Source organism: Narcine bancroftii, chromosome 2 (assembly GCF_036971445.1).
Source record: "Narcine bancroftii isolate sNarBan1 chromosome 2, sNarBan1.hap1, whole genome shotgun sequence".
Lineage (NCBI taxonomy): Eukaryota > Metazoa > Chordata > Chondrichthyes > Torpediniformes > Narcinidae > Narcine > Narcine bancroftii.
In genome coordinates, this window is record NC_091470.1 from 314282319 (window position 1) to 314298829 (window position 16511).

Below are 16511 nucleotides of genomic sequence, written 5' to 3' on the forward strand. Positions count from 1 at the left end.
AAAGTTGTCCCTGTGGTGCAGTTGACAGCTAAGCTAGTTATTGACAAGACAAAGATAAATATTGATATCTATCCAGCCTGTGTGGTGACCTGGGCTATGGCTAAAAAGTTTGCAAGTGGAGATAGTCCTGTGCAAACTGATTTCACAAGGACCAGAATCTGTGTTAGTGCAACAGAACTCAGGTTGCAATAACCTGAAAAGCCTTTACCCCCTTCTTTATTGGAATCAAATTCTGGAGTTAATCTTGAGTGTAAGGATTTGTCGTTACCCTAAAAAGAGTTGAAAGTGGAGCAGAACAGAGATTCTGATCTTAGTGAAGTGGAAGGCTCTGATGATGAAATTAAGAAAGTACCAGTTGGCTATTATTTTAAGGAATGTGTTGATGTTCCTGCCAGTAAAGAAAGGGTAGTTGTTCACTAGGTGACAGTTCCAAAAGCCTATAGGGGTGATATTTTAAGCTTGGCCCAAGCACACCCTTGGGTGGTCATCTTTGTGTAAAGAAAACTATGTATAAGATTATTAAACAATTCCATTGGCCTAGTTCAAGAAAAGATGCTGTGACATTTTACCAGACATATGACATATGACATTTATCAGGTTGTCAGTAAACCCAATTATGCCCCCCGTGGCTCCTTTACAATGCATTTTTGCTTTTGATGAATCCTTTTCTAAATGTGGATTGCATTGGCCCATTGCCCAAAACAAAAGCTGGGAGTCAGTATTTGTTAACTGTGATGTGTACAGAAGCAACACCACTTAGAAATATTAAGGCTAAAACAGTGTCAAAGGCTCTTATAACATTTTTCACTTTAGTTAGTCTGCCTAAGGAGATCCAATCAGACCAGAGAAATAATTTTATGTTGGGATTGTTTCAGCAGATAGTTTAAAAATTGGGAACTAACCAGATCATATCATCCAGATTCTCAAGGGACCTTGGAGAGGTTCCATTTGACCCTCAAAACCATGATGAGGACCTATTGTTCTGAGACTGAGAAGGACTGAGATGAGGGTGTCCATTTGCTTTTGTTTTAGTAATAGTGCAAGAATCATTAGGCTTCAGCCCTTTTGAGCTGGTGTTTAGACAAAAGTTAGAGGACCTTTAGTATTGTTGAAGGAACAATGGGTTAATGAGGACGTGCAGTTGAATTTGTTAGATTATGTTTCAAAGTTTAAAAATCATTTGCAGAAAATCTGTAAATTAGCTTGAGAATTGAAAACAGCCTCAAGAAAAATGAAGGTCTGGTATGATTAAAAAGGCTAGGGTAAGAACTTTTAAACTAGGAGACAGAGTTAATCCTGTTCCCAACAAATTCCATTCCCTTTAGGACTAAACGTTCATGTCCATATGAGATAGAGTCAATGATGAATGAAGTTAAACACCTGATCAGAGATGCAAAACACAGGGTTAAAACACAGGTTAAAATTTTATTTTTGAGAACTTAGCTTTTATCAAGGATAGCCTTCTCCAAAGGTATTGGTTATTGACAGAAATAAGGATCAAGGGACCATGAAATGGTACAAACTGACCCTCGTGAGGATCACTTAAAAAAAAACATTGTCCCTGTTCTGTGCAATTCAAATCGATTTTTCATTTGACTGGTGAGCTATTATTGAACTGTTCATTAAATTGAGATATACAAGAATTTTATTTAAGAGATTTGTTCAAAATGCAAATGGTGCAGTCAGAATAACAGCTAAAAAGTAAAATTTTAGCCCATGAAAGTAAATTTTAATTCTGATTTTGTTACTTCATATTGTTACAATTTGCCTGCACTGTGTCACCCCCCCACCCCCCACCATTGTTATTTTACTTTCACAAAGCAGTGTGGAATGCTAGACTTTATTCTTTGTTGATTCAATATAATTATGCTATAACACCATTTCTCGTGTTAAGCACCTCTCGTTTTAAAACCCACATGACTGCAGCTTGCTGTTTGGTTTTTGCAGTTAATTTTTAATATCATTTCAATGGTTCAATACATTCTGCTATAGGTACACTTTAACAAGGTTGCTTAAAATATATAGTGAAAATGCTGGAAATGTTCAGTAATTCAGCCAGTGAAGACATTTACCAAATTAGTGCTGACAGGGCAGGACTTCGTCCTGCAGGAGGACAAAATTGTGCAATCTCATCCTATGATTTACCAGCTGTTAAAATGAAGAGTCGGCAAACTATATGGGCTCTAGTGGGTTGGAGGTAAAAAGTCTCTTATGGTTCTTCAGGTTGGGCTGGTGAACAAGTGACAGCATCAGACAGTGGGCAGAAGGATGTTTAAAAGTAGGGGTGGGGGGAAATTAGGATGTTCAGCTGAGGGAAGCATTTTAAATGGATTTAAAACATAGCATGAACTGTAGAATCCTGAATTCTAGCTTTTCCTCTACTGTCCTGATGTGCAAAGGAAATGGGTAGTCATCTCAATAAATGGAAGGGGGGGGGTGGGGGTAAAGTCAGAGAGTTGGAAATGTATCTGGAATCTTTTATGCCAAATTATTTTAAAATAAAGCATTAATTAGAAAATTTTTAGTTCTTTCCACTTTTTGCCAATAAATTCTCCCTTAAAACTACTCCAGTTTACTAAAATATTGTTGCATGGAAAATAATATTTACATATTCAATGTCCTTTGAATCTCATTAAACCATTTATGTCACCACTGGTGAATGCCCTTTGGTATTTGAACTGATTTCAATTGAGTGTGAGCAAAACATTGTTACCTTGACAACATACCTGGCATGTTATTTTGTTAAGTTTCTAAATTGCAAGAAAAAATCTTTTAAATTATTGATAAAATAAAATATGGTCTTTCTCTGGTATTCCATAGCTTTTTCAAAGGCTTATTTAAAAATATTAACAGGTGTAATTTCTCCCATTGAGAATAAAGAATGACTCGAACATTCATTAGAGACAGTTCAAAGAACTAATTGCAATTTTGCACCTGACAACTTGACTCAAAAAGGTCACTTGGCATAAATGAAAAGAGAATCAATCAATCATGAATCCTTTATTTGTGGTTCAAGGCTGAAACAAATTATTGAACAAAAATAAGGTGTTGACATTTTTTTATAATCCTGAAATTAAACCTTGAATCTTGTGCAGGACGATATTTCATCATTTAGAAAATGTCAATTTACTGAGTAAACTTGCTTAAGTGAGTGTCTTATACTTTCAATTTGCCATTATAATCTTCTGGTGAGAAACACCTTTTCATTGCACAAACCTTGATTGGCTCAATGTTAACCCTGTTAATAATTCTAAATCTGCAAAATAGGTGCCACTTATTTGCAGTTAGGCGACTCATCAGATTCAGGTCTGTGTGATGACTCCTTATTCTCACTTTATTATGGGTGTTCCTTCAATAAAAGAACAGCGCCACCTTCTTAAGGGCAATCTATACTGGCATGCCATTGACCTATCGTCAGCATTAAGGGAAAAATAAAACCGGAACTGCGATGAAATAAATAAAAATTATCAGTAAGATCAGAATGATGATGAATGGTGAAAATATTTCCAAAGAACTTTCAAGAGAAATTAGTTCTCTGATTGGCGAAGCGATCGTGGATATGGCTGTTGGGATGTAGATGATGTAGCAAAGTACTACGGGTGCTGAAATCTGAAAAAAATTCATGTTTTTATTTTGGAGGATGCAAGTGAGGCAAGAAGTATTGTAGAATCTTCCGAGTATTACAAGCTCCTGTTTTCATTTAGGGACGGCCACTTGAAGAGCAAGTACCAACTGTGACCATTCACAACAGTGGAGAGAACGGAGTGGCAACAATCAGGTACTGACTGTGCCCAAGGTTTACCCTCTAGAGCACACATTCAAACTCAGGCCCGTGGGCCAAATTTGGCCTGTGATATAATTATATTTGGCCCGCAAGATCATATCAAATATATATTAGAGCTGACCCGCTGGCCGCCGCGCCAGTATAGCGCATGCACAGCTAATACTACAAATCCCAGAATGCTTTGCAAATGCGTTGGCGCCGGCCCGTCAGCCCGCTAATCGCCCCCACCTCCTCTCTTTACTTTCATTAGCATCTGTGACCTGTCGCCCAACTCACATGTAATAAACCCCTTACGAAAAATGGCCAAACCAAAGACAGAAAACAGGACCTTTCAAGACAGGTGGGAGGCAGACTATATGTTCATCATTTTAAAAGACAAACCTGTTTGTCATTGAAGCAAGTTGTTATTTTTTTTGACTTGTTGGCTTGTGAAAAAAAATACATTTAAAAGGAGCTTAAAAGCTATAGAGAAATATTATTTATTGAATATTTTATTTCTCATTTATTAATGCTTCTTCTGGAAAGAGTTTAACCAAAACTATTATTAAACATTTATTTTAATAAGAAAAAGTTTAACATTACATATGTTGAAAGAAGAGAAAACATGCAGATGTTGTTGAAAATTTTCAATAAATATTTAGTTTGGCCCACGACTTAGTCCAAGATTTTAATTTTGGCCCTCCGTGAATTTGAGTTTGACACCCCTGCTCTAGAGGAAGAGAGGGAAAACTTTTGTTGCTTTATCTGTCCGGGAAGACAGGTGGTGAGAGGAAGTCACATGAGTGGGACTCTTAAAAGAGACAGTAGATTTGACCACCAGGTTCTAATGAACACTTTATGTGCAATGGACAATGTGGATAATTCTGTTTGTCAGGGGAATTAATGAACCACCGTGATCAAAGAAAAGGTCACTTTTATTGACTCATATCTGGGTAAGGGAAGCAGGAGAATTGCTGTATTGAATAGTGTGTCCATTGTGATGGTCATTTCAACAGACTTGTGCCTGGGTTTTGGCAACATTATGGAAGTTACACATTTCCCTATGCAAAGGAGAAGGGGAGTAAGAGAGGAAATTTCTCAGCAAGAAACTCAACAAGGATGTGTGAGTTTTCAGCGGGTCTGGTCACTCAGTCTCTCCCACCTTCTTTGTAATTACTTCTGGACATTAGTTTAAAAGCCTGAGTTTCAACTCAGGATTTCCAAGATGGAACTGTGAACTGAATTTCCAGAATTGTGCTTGAGATGTAATGGTTTGGGTATTACACGGTTTGGAGTTCATTTAAAATAGGTGTATTGAGGTGTTATTTTTTAAATAATATTTATTAATAATTATTAATAATATAACACTGTCTCAGTGAATTTCTACTGGACTGCAACAAGGTAAGAGGGTCATTGAGTAAGGAAACCAACATCACTTGAATTACTCTTTCCAGCCCACATTCTTCTATTTCAGAAGAAGAGAGCCAATGTTGTTGGTCTTCCCTATCCCAGAATCCAGCAAAGTATTGCACACATGGACAAGGTCTCTGGTGTACTGTTAAACATGGCACAAGCATTCCCTAACAGTCAACAAACTTGTGATGAGCCTTTGTTATCTGTAAAAGTCTTAAGAGGGAGAAAACAGATTCAATTAATCTTAAAAGCAGAGTCTAAACTCAGTTTTGTAGTATTTTATTTACAAAAGATAGATGTGGGAAAATAGTAACAGGAATAACACACAAAAGCACATGGGAAAGTGGTAGTAGGAATGCACAATTTATAGACAAACATGGGAAAACCACAACAGGGATAAAATATATATATAAACAGCAAACTGAGTACAATACAATAATCAAGGTAAAAAAACAATTATACCCATCTCTCCTTGACTCAGTGCAGGCACAGTTCTATGCTACTAAGGATTCTAATTAAACCAACCCTTCAAAAAGCACACATCTTACCAATAATTTCTCCAATGCAGTTCTAGGCCTGGAGTGAAGCAGGGTGGCCTCAAGACAGCAAGGAGAAAGAATTGAGCACATGTAGTCCCTTTATAGGGGGATGGGGGGAATCCAGCCCAGCGAGTTAAGTCCATTGCAAAGGCCAATGGCCCAAGAGCAAGTACAAAGGAATTTAAATTAGCCAATGGCAAGGTGTGCACTTAATGGGTGGGGCCAAACCTTGATTAACATGTGGTGTGTGCCTTCTGATGAGATAGTGGGTAGTGCTGCTACATGACAACCAGGAGCCTTCACAATACAAAAAGATATAATAGATTTGTAACAATTTTTAAAGATTTTTTTCATTCAGAAAATTCTATTAACATAGGAACTTTTCATTTATAGAACTCACAGAGTAGATATTACTGAGGGAATTTACTTAAAACTTGTCCTATTTGATTAACTTCCTCAGTCCAAAACTTTCTGAGGATTATAGAATTGTGCACCCAGAGCAGGAAATAGACCTTTCACCAAATGAATTCCACAAAAGCAGAACATGATTTTAGAAAATCAAGTTAAAACCACATTGAAGAGAAGAAAAATGACAGAGGAACCGGCAGTTTTACTGAAGAATGTGATGGTGTAGGTCAGTGGTTTTCAAACTTCTTCTTCCCACTCACATACCATATTGGTGTTCTGGTGGTATGTGAGTGGAAAGAAAAAGTATGAAAACCACTGGTGTAGGTGTGAGAGATGAGGCTGTTCAGGCTAGCCCTGGACTTGTGCCATACATGGGCCAGGAAACAGAAGACTGAAATGGAGAGAGTAATACCCAGGGAAAGAAATAAAACATGAGAGGTTATCATTGACTTTAATGGAATTATCTATTATACGGATATATCAGAAAGGAGAAAATCTGAACCAATCAATTCTGAGGTGGAAATATGATTGGATATTTTCAAAGAAAACTGATTTTTTTAACAAGACCAATGACTGCAGTCGAGAATTAAGCACTCAATCTTATCCCAAATACAGATTGATTTAGCTGCAACCTTCTTTCTGGTAACAAACACATCTTAAAATATAGATTAATAAGAAAAGAAGCAACACCTAATGATTTGCAGCAGCAGGCTTTTGGGAGGTTACAGGAGGCAGATTTTACATAACACTCTCAGATTAAATTCAGTAAACTGCATTCTTACCTTTGCAACTGAACCCAGGTAATAACAGATGTAAGCAGCACCGATTCCCAAAACAAGAGACAAACCTACCCCTGAACTTGACAGATTGATGTTAACCTGATTTTCTAAATATACAGTCATATCTCTGGTAAGTGAGTTGTCATTCCATATCACCTCAATCATTGTTTAACAGCTGGTATAAAATGAGGTCCGCCTGACAGCACTTTGCTTCAAAACATAAGAGACCTTAAAATCAGATTCTTGTGTCCTTCAGCCCAACCCTGGAACACTAGCAAAATCCTCTTTGCCTTCTATTTATAGATTTTCGGCAGTGGTCAGGCCTCTAAGTGCCACCTGCTGGAGAATTATCATCATATTCATTGCAATTTTCTTCACACTTCACATTTAATTTCTATTAATGTGCTCATTTCATGGCCAGAACATAGTACATCATATATTTTTTTTTATTGTTGCTCAATAAATTCAGAGACAATTAAAAAATACAGGCAGCAAAAAGAGACATTGCTTTTTGCAAAGCATCCATCTAAATCTATTTAGCCAGCTGTTCTAGATATAATTTGTCTTTGAATGTCCCTTATCTTTGTGTGGAAATAATATTATTTAATAAGTTATGCTGGAGGCATTGTTGTTTCAATTGATTCCTACAACAATACAGTAAGTTTCCGATTATTTTTTTAATAATATTTATTAATAATTATTAATAATATAACACTGTCTCAGTGAATTTCTACTGGACTGCAACAAGGTAAGAGGGTCATTGAGTAAGGAAACCAACATCACTTGAATTACTCTTTCCAGCCCACATTCTTCTATTTCAGAAGAAGAGAGCCAATGTTGTTGGTCTTCCCTATCCCAGAATCCAGCAAAGTATTGCACACATGGACAAGGTCTCTGGTGTACTGTTAAACATGGCACAAGCATTGGCAACAAACCAGTCTCCAATCAGCAGTTCCAAGATAGATTCACTTCTCTGTTATCCAAGTACCATGTACCCATTCACAGTGTGAAGGAAGAATAATACCACAAATTTGTTAAGCAGATAAGCGGATTTTCAGGAATTTTCTCTAATGCAGCCCAGTAGCATCAGAAGAATTGGTGTCGCTGATCCCAAACACCTCCCCAACATCGTCGCCAATCCTGCCCGGGAGCACAAGGTTCCCTGCTTCTGCCCTCACTTCACATGTAAGTGGTAGGAGGTTGTACAGGGATTATTCTCCAGCACGATTTCAGCTGAAAGGGTATTTGACAGATGGAGCAGCTCGGCCAAGCGGGGAGAGAGTGGGGAGAGAGCGTGGCTCAGGCTGGCATGAGGAGAGAGTGCGACTCAGCCGGGCAAGTGGGGAGAGAGCGTGGCTCAGACGGGTGAGTGGAAAGATAGCGTAGCTCAGGTGAACAGGGAGAGAGCATGACTCAGGCGGGCGAGCAGGGAGAGAGCGTGGCACGGGAGGATGAGCGGGGAGAGAGCAGCAGCATGGATCAGACGGGCGAATAGGGAAAGAGCACGGCGCAGGTGGGTGTACGGGGAGAGAAAGTGGCTCGGCCAGATGAGTGGGGAGAGAGCGTGGCTCAGGCAAGCGGAGTGAGAGCACAGCTCAGGCAGATGAATGGGGAGAGAGAGCACGGCTCAGCCGGATGAGCGGGGGAGAGAACAGCAGTGTAGCTAAGGCAGGTGAGCAAGGAGAGAGCAGGGAGAGAGTGCGGAATTCAATTCAAATTCTGAGAATGCCACAAGGCAATTAATCACAAAGTTGCAGTAACTTATGGTAAAAAAAAACCCCCAACAATTTATAAATAAATAATCAGTGCTATCCTTCAATATGATAAACGTTTCTTTTGTAAAACTGATTTCCTTGAACATGGAGGGTAAAGAAAAATTCAACTTTTTCCCCACATCATTACTCATCTGATAAAACTTTCGGATATTTGGAATTTTGGTTGATCAGTTTTCGGTTAATTGTAAATGTACTGTACTGCATTGTGCAGTGGACTTCATTCTTCACCATTCATTATTAACAGCAAGTGGTTTTTTTTTGCATTGCTCCTTTCTGATTGCCTATTTTTGTCACACTGTCATTTCATTTTCTTCCATTACATTTTGTTCCTGGGCCATAAAAATGTACTAAAGTGTACAGCTGACTGGACACATTTTGTGATTGCTAAGTCTGACCACAGTGGCTTGGCTCAGCTGTTCATAAAGATGCTTGTTCATGATGTTTTGAATATTTAGGCTGAAAGCTTTGTGGTATTATTCTTCCTTCACACTGTGAATGGGTACATGGTACTTGGATAATAGAGAAGTGAATCTATCTTGGAACTGCTGATTGGAGACTGGTTTGTTGCCATTTTCAAGCAAGTGTAGCTCACTTCCTCATAGCACCCATAGCTCCAAACTGAGCAAGCAAAGAAGGGATTCAGAACAATGTCATTCAGGCCTATGGCCTCACCTGCATTAAAATGTTACCTAGGCTATCCAGCAATGCTGGATGCCAACTCCAGAGGATTGAGAAAAAAGTACTAACCTGAGAACAGGACCCAGGAAAACAGGCAGCTCCAGAAGACCAGGAGTGACACAGCTAAAGGAGAGTGGGAACAATGTAGTGACCAATACATATGGTAGGGTCTGGAAAACCCATTGTCTGTGGGGGAACTGATGAGCGCCATCTATTCATACGATGTGTTTAAAACTTCCCAAAGATACAGCTTAGTGACCCACTCACATGATGACCACTCCCACAATGGTCACTCCTCTTATACCTCTCACTTATTTAACCCTCATCTAACCTGAACCCTAACCCTAATGTACTCTCTCGCTCCTGTTCGCTGGAAATAACTTGTCAGTGCTACACTCACCTATTTAAATAACCCTGTTCTCATACTCTTCCGGTTCGACTTCTATTCAGTGGAAGAGGCTGGGAAATTGATAGACAATAAATATTCACAGGTGTCCTTGTTTGAAAGAAATGATTTTGCAGTGATGAATACAATCCTTTTGTGGTGTCGGAGCCGTGGCTGATTCAAGAGTCTGACAGCCTTTGGAAAGAAACATCAACTGCAAACATGTATATGAGGTTCTGCCTCATGAAAGTAGTAGCCAATATCATATAGGACTTCCCTTCCCCCACCCCATCAGCCTGGTCACAACCTCTTCTCACTGCTATCTTTTTGGGTAGAATGTAACAGAAGCCTAGAAGATCAGGACTTTAGGTTCAAAAACAGTTTCATTACCAATAGCTATCAGACTCATTTTTTGAACATTTTATTTATTTTAAACCACAATAATAGTTACATTACATTCAATTCCAGAAATTATTTCGAAAAATTATACGTGGTATATATCATCCCTCCCTGCCAACCTACCCTCCCACCTCCCTTCCCCAACCCCTAAAAAAAGAGAAAGAGAAACCAGAGAATGCCAAGAAAATAAACCATTTGTACTAGAAAATCTATTGGAGGTTGCCAAGAAGCGAGGTCTGCAGAGACTCTATTAAACAAGCAAATCAAAATTTTGTAAATATGGGCACCATATTTTAAAAAAAAGCTTGATAATTATCTTGCAGATTATGTAATCTTCTCTAATGTATACAATTACAAAGTTCTGCCGGCCATCTTTCCATACCTAAATCTATTTCTGATTTCCATCATATTGCAACACATTTCCTAGAAACTACTAAAGCAACTAATGCAAATTCATTTTGGTAGACAAATAATTTTAATTTAAAATCCTAAAGGGACTATTCTTTTTCATTCTAATAAACATGATTCTTATCACAGCTATCAGACTCTTGTTGCACTAATCATAGACTTTTCCAAAACTACAAAAGGACTGTCTGCACTTTTGAAAACTCAAATTTTTTCACTCGGATAAGTGTGAATATTCATGATCTATTTTTTGTATTTATTGTCTCTTTTTAATTCAATTAAGTATATTATTGTATTTTATTTTACAGGGTATCAGTTTGGCTGCAGCAAGTAAGAATTTCAATGCATATGTACATTTTACAATGTTTGTGACAATAAAGTCATTACCATTATTCTCCCAACTCCAGTTTGGTTCTCCCATTTTTAAAAATTTTGTCGACCACTCTGGTGTGTTTACCTCATACCTTGGCCTCCTCATTTGATTCACGCCTGTGGCAACTTGATGCAACGGAGACCTGAGCTCAAATTAAAGTTGCCTTGCATATTATGTCCAGGAATTTCATAACTCATGCACAGGAATTCTCCCCAAATTCCTATTTCTTTTGCTGAGAAATTGTTTCTGGTTGGTGGCAGTACATACTCTATATATTTTATCACCATTATGTTGTACACCACCTCCGACGTTCATTGTATTGGGATCAGATGACCACAATTTATAGTTTCAAGGAGCATTATTAAAAAGAGAAATAGAGAGGAAGAAAGGATTAGGATTGAAAGGTGACTGGCATTGGTGAGCTGCTTGAAATTACAGATAACGAAGAGGTTAGAACTGGAGGAGAGAAGAGATGCAGGGTTAAAAGATTCCAGACAGCATGACCTGCCCACAAAGGTCCTGAAAACAAGGATGAGAATTTTAAGACTGAGGTATTGATGGGATTGTTGTCAGTGCAGGTTGAAAATCATGGATATGATCCTTGCAGCAAGGTAACATGAAGGCAGCAAAGATTTAGAGAAGCACTGATAAAAGACAAATAAATGTGAAGCCAGCCATGAGCACAATAAAATAGTCAAAATTATTGGATGGATGGACAAGTTTTCAGTAGCAGATAAGGCAATGTTTCAAAGGTTAAATAGAAACCTTGGAGATGGAGTGAATGCATGATTGAGGAGGAGGAGGATCGAGTCATCAGCTGTAGACAAGGGTATTTCATCTTTCCAAAGAATGTAATCTGTATCTTTAATGAGATTGGTAAAGTACAGTGATAAAGTTGAAAGCCAGATTGGAGAGATTCAAGCATAATATTGTGGAAAAGATCATCACAAATTTGCAAAGTAACATAATTACAAAGGCTTTGCAAATGAAAATGAAATTGGACATAAGAGAATGGGTTACCAAGGAAATACAAACTACAAATTCATATTTTTCCATATACCCAAACACAAAAATATAAACATTAATGTCATGTTTATTTGAAATCACACTATTTATCAATTCAGATAATGTTGTGATGGTATTTATGTTTAAAAGTGATGAGATGAAGTATACCTAGACTCATAGGGAGCATGACATCTGTTAAGCCAAAGTACATGCTTCTGTGCTATTATGTTCTCTTGGATTAAATACAGAAACCTACTAAGACTTGTTTATCAATACTTGAACCGATCAATGCCAATTCTGTTAAAATTATTTTTATTTCATAATTCTTCACAGGTTAGTTTTGCTTATTAGTCATTGTACAAATGTTATTGACAGTGATCTAATACAGAGCTCACGATGACTAAACAGGAACAAAAATTGGTTATGGTGTGTATCTTTGTTAACACCCTTAATATAATATTACAAAACATTTCCACATGAAAGAGTACTTAAGAGTAACAAACTACCTAACTCCAACTGCTTTTGTTAAATTTCACTTACTACAATAATGTTCAGGTAAAGTAAGTGAAAATTACTGTTTATAAAATTCATGTTCCATGACTAAAGTAAAAAAAAAAGATTTATTTCTTCATGCACTTTCTTTGACTGAATGCAAGAGGTGATGTTCATCTAGGTCTGGGTTAAGGGTTGTCTTAGCATGGATCAGAATGATCAAATCTTTGATATTTCCTCTTCCTGTGTGAAAGTCTTTGACAGCATCCTAAGATTAATAACAGAGTAATATAGGTCCCCCAACACTTAGGATGTGAAGGTTTTCATTCAGTGCACTCGCTGGCTCAGATTCATTGCCATAGTAGGACTATTTTTAAATCTATTAGTCTAAATTATAGTAAAATCTACTTTGATGTATTTTTCGGGTGTCAAGGTCTTGGGCTTCTCAATATATATATATATTTTTAAATCAACCAGAATTAGGATTGCAATTAAATCTTTATGGAATAGGAATGAATGGGAATGAAATAACATCATGAAATTCAATATTAAGTCAATTTATCTAGTATGCATTTTTAAAAAATATTTTTAAAAAGTTTGGTACTAAGCCCATTATACCAAAATACCAAATAGCAAAAAATAATAGTAAAAGGGAGCTGGACTTTTACGCTTGCATGGCTGGGTGACGACAGTATGGGCTGAATACAGTATATTCTTTTGGAGTCTTAGGTATATATTGTGCCAATTTAAATCTGGAATTTTTCATAACCATAAAGTGTTATCTCTTATTAAAGATCAAAAAGTGTTAACATGCTGCATCTTCCAATCTGAAATAACGATTGTGTTTTCACGCATCTTCTTCACAAGGACTGAATCCAGTCTTTTAGTAGAATGATGTCACCTACTTTAATTGAAACTACACCTCTTATTCATTGTAATCGAATTTAAAGTAGATTGGCTTCTTTATTTTAACCAATGATATCTACAAACATTGCTTTGGCAACCTGAGGGCAGGGGAGGTAGAACAAGAGGCCAGGAGTGAAGGGCAAGGGGGCAAAACTTTCGGAGAAATATTAGAGGTGTCTTTTTCACTCAGCGAGTGGTGGCAGAATGGAATGAGCTTCCGAATGAGATAGTTGCGGTAGGTTCCCTTCTGTCATTTAAGAAAAGGTTGGATGTGTACATGGAGGTGAGGGGGGGTTGGAGGGTTATTGGCAGAGAGCGGGAGGTTTGAGCTAGCGGAGCTGTTCTAGTGAACCGGTGCGGACTCGAAAGGCCGACATGGCCTGTTTCCGCTCCGTAAATGGTTATATGGTTAAAATAAGTTATCGACACAATTGTGCTCTTTAAGAATATGACTTTCCAAATGCAATATTGGGCTCTGACACAATAGAAATTGTCACTTGGTTGGTAACTTGAGGAGTAAAAAAATAGAATTAGTAGAAAGACAGGGCATGGACAATTTTGTTTGTGTTATTTATTGTTGTTTCCAATTTAATTGTAATAATACATTTACCTCATGACAGTCCTAATAATCAAAAATACTGATTTTCCCAAACAAAGAACACCTAGGTACCCAATCAAAAATAAAAGTTGAAAATTCAAGCCCTTAAACAGGGCTTCTTTATAATTGCTGGGAGATAACAAAGTAAGAGCTGATCTTTGATATTTTAATATAACAGTAAATTATTATTCTGTGATTGCACTGTAAACTAGACACAATGTTCAGTAGAAATTTTCCCGAAAACAAGAAAGCTTTGTAAGCAGAACTGTAAATATTTTAAATGTGTTTAACATACAAATTTTTATATCTTGACAATGGTATTTATGGAAAATAAAATAAAATTGTGTTCCTATGGATTCTGTAATATATTTTTTCTAATTTTACTAAACAATGGTTGTGATCAAATAATAGCTATCCTTTACACAATGAAGATTCAGGCTCATTTTAAAAATTAACAAAGATCGAAGATTTTAAGTTCCAGCTCCTAGTATGAGCAAACAAGGTCTGGAAAGTTAGGTTAGTAGCTGTCATCTAACTCCATTTCTCAAGCTTCCTTTGTTTATCAGCGACCTAAAGCTGAAGTCCACCTCCAATTCAGGTCCGCAAATAATAATGGAAGTGTTCTTCAGGGCAATCACCCGGAAAGATAATCTGCAATATGAAAAGAGTTTAAAAACAAAGTTAAAGGGAAACATAAATTTATACATCTAAAGTATTCTCAAATCCTCATATCTAGTCAATTTGCACTGTAACCACTGTTGTAATCAAGGAGCTACTAACCCAAGCTTTTGGGCTTTCACGGCATGAGTGTGCTGCCTGGATGGTTGGGGGGACAGGGCCCCATTGGGGGGGGGGGGGGTGGGTTGTGTAGTGAGCCTCCAAACGCGCCATGCCCAAAGCGGCGACCCGACACCGAGAGCCTGTGGCCTACACAGCCGGCCGAGATGGGCTATGCATTTTGAAGACGGCACTCGACTCAGCAGCACGCGGCTGTACTGCCCCACTCCAATGGGCTGGCCAGCGGCAGCCAATTGGGTGGAGCTAGGGAAGTAGTCACACCCAGGGATGAGAGGGGCTCACTGATTGGCTGCTCTCCAGGTAGCACTAAATGACCAATCCCAGGAAGTGGATCGTAATGCCACCAGTCAGGTGGCATGATGACATCAGGGATGGGCTTCTGAGCCCTTTATAATCAGAGATGCCAGCACAATAAATCAGTGTTGTATTTACTCCTGTAGTGTGTGTCTCTTCTTTGAGCATAACCTCTCCAGCAGTAGCAGCTGCTACAGTAAGAACATAAGCAGAAAACCTAATGCTCTCACATTGACAAGGATAAATGCTGCCCAAGATGTTGGGGATAAATCCTGGACACCCTTGAAGGAGTGTTAACTGGGAATAACAACAGAAAATCTTGAAACAGTTTATCCAACCTCAAATATTAACTTATTTTCTCTTGCCACAAGTGCTATTGACTTGCTAAGCATTTCCAATATTTTCTGTTTTTATTTTCTCACACTACCATCAGGACAGGAGCTTGAAGACATGCATCCAATGTTACAAAAACAGCTTCTTCCACTCTGCCATCAGATTTCTGAATGAACAGTGAACCCATAGACACTACTTCATCTTTTTCTCTCTTTTGCACTAATTACTTTTAAACATTGTATTATGGACTGTAATGCCAGTGCAAAACATCAAATTTCACGATGTGTTCATGAAAAGTTATGAAATAAGAATGAGCCCTACAGCCTCTACATCCTGCTTTGCCATTCAATAAGGTCATGCTAATCCTCAACCCCAAATTCTTTGTTTCACATGATCCTCATATCCTTCATTTTCTGTCAATCTAAGTCTAAAATAAGCTCCCTCACTTTAGGAAAAAATTACACAGATTTGAAACCAGGGTAAAGAAATTTCTCCACTATCCAGTTTTAAATAACAGATCCTTTATTCTAAAAAGGATTATTAAAATAGACGGAACCTCTGTTTCAGTACTAAAGGAGCATTGCACTGAAATGTCAGTCAGGATTTACATGTTCATATCTTTCAGTTGGACTTCAACTTGAATTCTGATTCCTAGGCTGCAGTGTACAGCGCTGAACTAACCATGCCACCCTTTTGCACATGCATACACACACACACACACCTGTATATTTCGCTGTACAAGTTGACTGGCAGATAGGTCAACCCCCCCCCTTTTTTAGCCTAATTTTAATGGTCAGTGTTATATCTGCCGTATAAGTTCACCCCCATTTTTCGGGCTGTCCGGGCTTCCCAGGAACAACCCAAAAATTTTTAAAACACCCCAATCACGTAACAAAGCTGTAAATTAAGTAAATAAAACAAAAATCTTGACGATGGCCCACGGAGTTGGAGCAGCGACATCACGCTGGAGCAGGAACCACTACCTAACAGGCAGGAGGGGAGATGGTGACCTCAGGGTCCCAGGTAGGAGTGGTTATTGTGGCACCCAATGGTGGGGAGGTGTTAGGGAGTGGCAGCGCCAGTGGTGGGGAGGTGTTAGGGAACGGCAGTGCCAGTGGTGGGGAGGTGCTTCCAGCATTGACTTATATGCTGAATCAACGTCTATCTC

The 16511-nt window shown here is 38.2% G+C and overlaps 1 protein-coding gene and 1 long non-coding RNA gene across 3 annotated transcripts in view; one reads left to right on the forward strand and one right to left on the reverse strand.

The window, feature by feature from the left end:
* Positions 1–2145: 2145 nt before the first annotated feature.
* Positions 2146–10938, forward strand: LOC138755545 (uncharacterized). Its single transcript, XR_011352378.1, has 4 exons — positions 2146–2197; positions 3705–3778; positions 6924–7032; positions 10853–10938. It is a non-coding gene; the product is annotated as an uncharacterized lncRNA (long non-coding RNA).
* A 1073-nt stretch (positions 10939–12011) lies between these two features.
* colec12 (collectin sub-family member 12) overlaps positions 12012–16511 on the reverse strand; it is a 214465-nt gene continuing 209965 nt past the window's right edge. For both annotated transcript variants that reach the window (XM_069921713.1, XM_069921712.1), the window contains one exon: positions 12012–14569. In XM_069921713.1, the coding sequence (XP_069777814.1) occupies positions 14553–14569 (17 nt within the window). In that variant the 3' untranslated portion in view covers positions 12012–14552. The remainder of the gene's footprint in view (positions 14570–16511) is intronic.